The 5,351-nt window shown below is 45.6% G+C and overlaps 1 protein-coding gene across 1 annotated transcript in view; it reads left to right on the plus strand.

The window, feature by feature from the left end:
- Positions 1 to 1,745: 1,745 nt before the first annotated feature.
- The window catches only part of LOC542815 (1,4-alpha-glucan-branching enzyme, chloroplastic/amyloplastic), a 29,888-nt gene continuing 26,282 nt past the window's right edge, over positions 1,746 to 5,351 (plus strand). The window contains exons 1-6 of the mRNA XM_044579370.1: positions 1,746 to 1,855; positions 1,949 to 2,029; positions 3,126 to 3,333; positions 3,439 to 3,508; positions 3,869 to 4,135; positions 4,232 to 5,141. Of these exons, the coding sequence (XP_044435305.1) occupies positions 1,781 to 1,855; positions 1,949 to 2,029; positions 3,126 to 3,333; positions 3,439 to 3,508; positions 3,869 to 4,135; positions 4,232 to 5,141 (1,611 nt within the window). The 5' untranslated portion in view covers positions 1,746 to 1,780. The remainder of the gene's footprint in view (positions 1,856 to 1,948; positions 2,030 to 3,125; positions 3,334 to 3,438; positions 3,509 to 3,868; positions 4,136 to 4,231; positions 5,142 to 5,351) is intronic.

Below are 5,351 nucleotides of genomic sequence, written 5' to 3' on the forward strand. Positions count from 1 at the left end.
AAAACGGGACTCCACAGGATATTGTTCATCTCCATCGTCGACCTCCTCTAGCCTCCACGGGCTACCGTCGACCTCCTCCAGCCTCCACGGGCTCCTGTTCATCCAGCCTCCACCGCGCGCTACTCCACCGGCTACTGTTTAACCACCCCTCCACGGGCACCCCTCCACCGTCTACTGTTCATCCAGCCCTCCACACCACGGGGTCCTGTTCAACCACCCCTCCACGGTCACCCCTCCACCGTCTACTGTTCATCCAGCCCTCCACACCACGGGTTCCTGTTCATCCAGAGGCAACGCCACCGCTCACTGTTCATCCAAACCCCCCGCAACGCTCACTGTTCATCCCAGAGGCAGCATCAATCGGCTTCAGCTAGCAGCAGTAGCGAAGGAATCGCTCCATCAGGTTCAGTTAATAGCCATCGATCGATCGCTCGGGTTCAGTAACGCGTAGCCTGCAGTGCAATCACTCGGGTTCAGTTAGAGCCCAACGCCTCGCTCGGCTTCAGTTAGAGCCAACGCCTCGCACACACGCGCGTACGTACGAGAGAAACGCGCATCGCTCCGCCCTCGACCTCCCACCGTAACCGGCAACTCCCCGAAATTTTCCTCCCCCTCGCTTCTACCACGGTTTTTTCCGTCATGGACGGCCCAAAGAATGTGATGCAGCTGCGTCTACGGCCCGCCCAGGACGAAAAGCCCATTTTCTGTCATGATTTTCTGTCATAGAAGTAGGAGCCCACCACATCTATGATGATACCGGGTTTTGTCACAATTATCGTCATAGAAGTGTCATATGTATGACAGAAAAAAAATGTTCGGTCCAAAATGTCATGGATGTGTCTTTTTTTTGTAATGCATGCATCTATTCGTCGTGCAGGGGCGAGGCGTTGCCCCGTGCCAGATCTAGATGTCCCCATGTGTCGAAAAAAAGTTCTATGAGAGCAGGTCTCACGGGTTAGCAGGTGAGACCCATCCTGATGGATGACACGTGGCATTCCCAAATCACAAAGCATCTATCCCACCCCCACCTGAAATCAGGGGGAGAGATTAGATACTTTGTGATTCGTGAATGCCACATGTCATCCATCAGGACAAGTCTCACCTGGTTTATATGAGACCTGGTCTCATATAATTTTTTTCCCATGTGTCCGGGTGCTTTTTACAGGGGGTGCTAGGGTGATTGTGGCATTCTTCCGCTCTTCTATCGTGGAGGGGCCCCATGGGTTCCATGGGAGGTGACTGCTTCCCTTCCTGGTGAGTGGCGTCAACGCGTTTTGGCGTGGGTGAGAAGTTTGGCACATGATGTTGGGGCACCGGCCTCAGATGGTGAGCTACCCAGTCGACTCTCCTGCGGACTCCGTGGTGGTGATGGTGGCTACACTTCTCGGTCATGTGGACCACAAGAGGTTTGGCGACAGATGGCCCTGGTTTGCCTTTTATATATATATATATAGCGAGACGAAAGCCTGTTTCTTTCTCAGTCCAACCTTATTTGTTGTTCTACAACCTGCCCTCGCTATCTGACGAAACCTGTATTTATTTTTGTGCTGTTCCCAAGCTTGGCTCTCCCCCACCGTCCACTGGCACTCCGGCCCCGTCGTCCTCGTGCCTCCAGCTCGTTGCTTCTACTCCACTCTTCTGCCGGAAGCGGCCAACCAGAAAGAAAAGCTCCTCCGGCCGTTATAAGGCACGCCGGGGTCACGAGCTTCACCGAAGATGGGACTCTCGTCCGCCACCGACGCTGACATCTCCACCGCACTCCGCTGTGCCGTCGACGACGATGCTGTGCCTCAGCTCCTCTCTCTTGCCGCGCCCGTCTGCCGCTGCTGACCGGCCGCCTCCCGGCATCATCGCGGTGAGCCGAGATATGTTATTTTTGCTAGTTGTTTCTGCGTTCTCCGGCGTGGCCCCGGCGAGGTCCTGATGCGGTGGGTCTCCTCTCGAGCAGGGTGGCGGCGGCGGCGGCGGCAAGCGGCTGAGCGTGGTGCCGTCTGTTCCGTTTCTGCTTCGCTGGTTGTGGCCACGGAAGGTAGACATCATTTCTTTCCCTGTGTCGCTGTGTTTTGGGTCCGGGTTCAGGGACTGAATGAAGACTTCCATTAAATTTCTTTACATATCTGCGGATATTTTATCCCTGCAGCATTTCAAGTTTTCTGCCGTATTACTTGTAAGGATTCTGCCCAAATGTGCATATATACGTACGTACCGTGTCAACATAATTAATTGAGGGAATCCCTTAATTGAGTGATACAAGGCACATGATCATGTGCAATGCAAAAGTTGTTGCTCTCTGTACCATAGTCCACCCTTGCTTACACTCCGGATCACACATTCTCCGACATTTTTTTGGAGATATATGTGTCGCTTTTATTGTTAAGTGATGATTGATGTACCTACTTAACTCTAACTACTCTTCTTTTTTGCAGGTGAAGCACTCTATGTATTTGAACATAGTATCCAATGTCGTCCCCATTTCTTTTCGCGTGTTTGGATTTTTGTTAATGTGTCTCGATGTCTCACCATAAATATGACTTAAAAATTGCAAAGATCAAATCTTCATGAATAAAAGAAAAAAAATATTGTGACCTGTGTTGAGAAACAAGTTTAGCATTCACAATCTTTTTTTAGAAAAAAAACAATTTCATGGAAATTGACATCAACACATACACCAAACATGAATATGTCAAAAAGAACAGAGTTTTATCATTTTTCTATGCTTCCTCTGTTGTTAATCCTGGAAGTCCTATTGATGTGCAAAAATACAAGTATGTATTTTTTTAATGGCCACACGGTATGAAGTGATATGGTGGCATTTTCTTTTAACAACAAGTACAACTAAAAGAACGGAAAGAAGACTAGTTGTCCTAGACTAGCTGTACACTTAGAAGTCTAGCTTAACTCAGGTAAAATCAAACGGATTTGAGCATAGGTGTGGGCTGACCATGATCTAAAAACTCCTTTCAGAATTCTGTGCAATAAACTAATCAAATGTTAATATATGTGTCATGTCAAAATAATTAATTGATGGATATATACTAGACACACATGATCATTTGTTGTATATCCATTGCTTGTTTGGTGAAATATGCCACTCGCTCTAATTAACTGTACTTCATTTATGGAAGGCCAAGAGCAAGTCTTTTGTTTCCGTGACTGCACGAGGAAACAAAATCGCGGCAACAACTGGATATGGTTCTGACCACCTTCCCATATATGATCTGGACCTGAAGTTGGCCGAATTCAAAGACCACTTCGATTATACGATGAATAGGTACCTTGAACAGAAACATTTGATTGAGAAACATGAGGGAAGCCTAGAAGAATTCTCTAAAGGTAAGCTTTTGTTCATGCATTTTAAATGCACACATCACTAAGGATTTGTTAATACAGGTACAAACATTATCTACTTTTGTGTTTCTGGCCTTCGATGTGCTGTAGGCTATTTGAAGTTTGGGATCAACACAGAGCATGGCGCATCCGTGTACAGGGAATGGGCCCCTGCAGCAGAGTAAGTTCAACAAATAGCAGCTATTCATCAATGGTACTTCGGTTAATGTATTAAATACTGATGAGGCTGTCTAAGTATTATTTTCCGTACTCGTTCCCAGTGAGAGGGCTTGTCTTGTCTGGTACTAGTAGCTAGTAGATGATACTCCCTCTGTCCCATAATATAAGAGCGACAACACTTATATTATGGGACGGAGGGAGTAGATAGTGTTTCAAGTTTTTCACTCACGGCAGCATAATCCATCTCTTTTGTAGCCTTAGTTGGCTGGCACTCATTCCTTTTATGGCAGTACTTACTTCCACTATTTTTAGTTGACGATCCATGTATAAGTTCTTGTGAGTATTTACTTTATGGGTGTAGGGAAGCACAACTTGTTGGCGACTTCAACAACTGGAATGGTTCTGGGCACAAGATGGCGAAGGATAATTTTGGCGTTTGGTCAATCAGGATTTCCCATGTCAATGGGAAACCTGCCATTCCTCACAATTCCAAGGTTAAATTTCGATTTAGGCATCATGGAGTATGGGTTGAACGGATTCCTGCATGGATTCGTTATGCAACTGTTACTGCCTCTGAATCTGGAGCTCCATACGATGGTCTTCACTGGGATCCACCAAGTAGTGAAAGGTCTATTTTTAGTAGCTTGAGAGCAATAAATCTAATTAAAGCCCAAATAAAATAAAACAATGCAGTGTTTCGACAGTTTTATTGTTCGTCTTCCAGGTATGTATTTAACCATCCTCGACCTCCAAAGCCTGATGTTCCACGTATCTACGAGGCTCATGTGGGGGTGAGTGGTGGAAAGCTTGAAGCAGGCACATACAGGGAATTTGCAGACAATGTGTTACCGTGCTTAAGGGCAACTAACTACAACACAGTTCAGTTGATGGGAATCATGGAACATTCTGACTCTGCTTCTTTTGGGTATCATGTGACGAATTTCTTCGCAGTTAGCAGCAGATCAGGCACACCAGAGGACCTCAAATATCTTATTGACAAGGCACATAGTCTTGGATTGCGTGTTCTGATGGATGTTGTCCACAGCCATGCGAGTAATAATGTGATAGATGGTCTCAATGGCTATGATGTTGGACAAAGTGCACACGAATCCTATTTCTACACAGGAGACAAGGGCTATAATAAGATGTGGAATGGCCGCATGTTCAACTATGCCAATTGGGAGGTCCTGAGATTTCTTCTTTCCAATTTGAGATATTGGATGGATGAATTCATGTTTGATGGCTTCCGATTTGTTGGGGTTACATCGATGCTATATAATCACAATGGTATCAATATGTCATTCAATGGAAATTACAAAGATTACATTGGTTTGGATACCAATGTAGATGCATTTGTTTATATGATGCTCGCAAACCATTTAATGCACAAACTCTTCCCAGAAGCAATTGTTGTGGCAGTAGATGTTTCAGGCATGCCAGTTCTTTGTTGGCCAGTTGATGAAGGTGGATTAGGGTTTGACTATCGCCAAGCTATGACTATTCCTGATAGATGGATTGACTACTTGGAGAACAAAGGTGATCAACAGTGGTCAATGAGTAGTGTAATATCACAAACTTTGACTAACAGGCGATATCCGGAAAAGTTCATTGCATATGCTGAGAGACAAAATCATGTATGTTTCTCCCCTTTGTTGTTGTGCGTGAGTGTGTTTTCTTTGGGGTGGTGGGAGGTCATTCTAATGTCGGGCACTTCCTTTGCGTGCTTGGCAATTTTATTAAATAAACAATTGGGGATGGAAAGGTGGGGGGACTTTTAATTATTTCACAAGCTCCAGATAATAGCACAAGCCATCACAAGTTCCAGATAATTGTTGTTGTTGTGT

Source organism: Triticum aestivum, chromosome 7B (assembly GCF_018294505.1).
Source record: "Triticum aestivum cultivar Chinese Spring chromosome 7B, IWGSC CS RefSeq v2.1, whole genome shotgun sequence".
Classification (NCBI taxonomy): Eukaryota; Viridiplantae; Streptophyta; class Magnoliopsida; order Poales; family Poaceae; genus Triticum; species Triticum aestivum.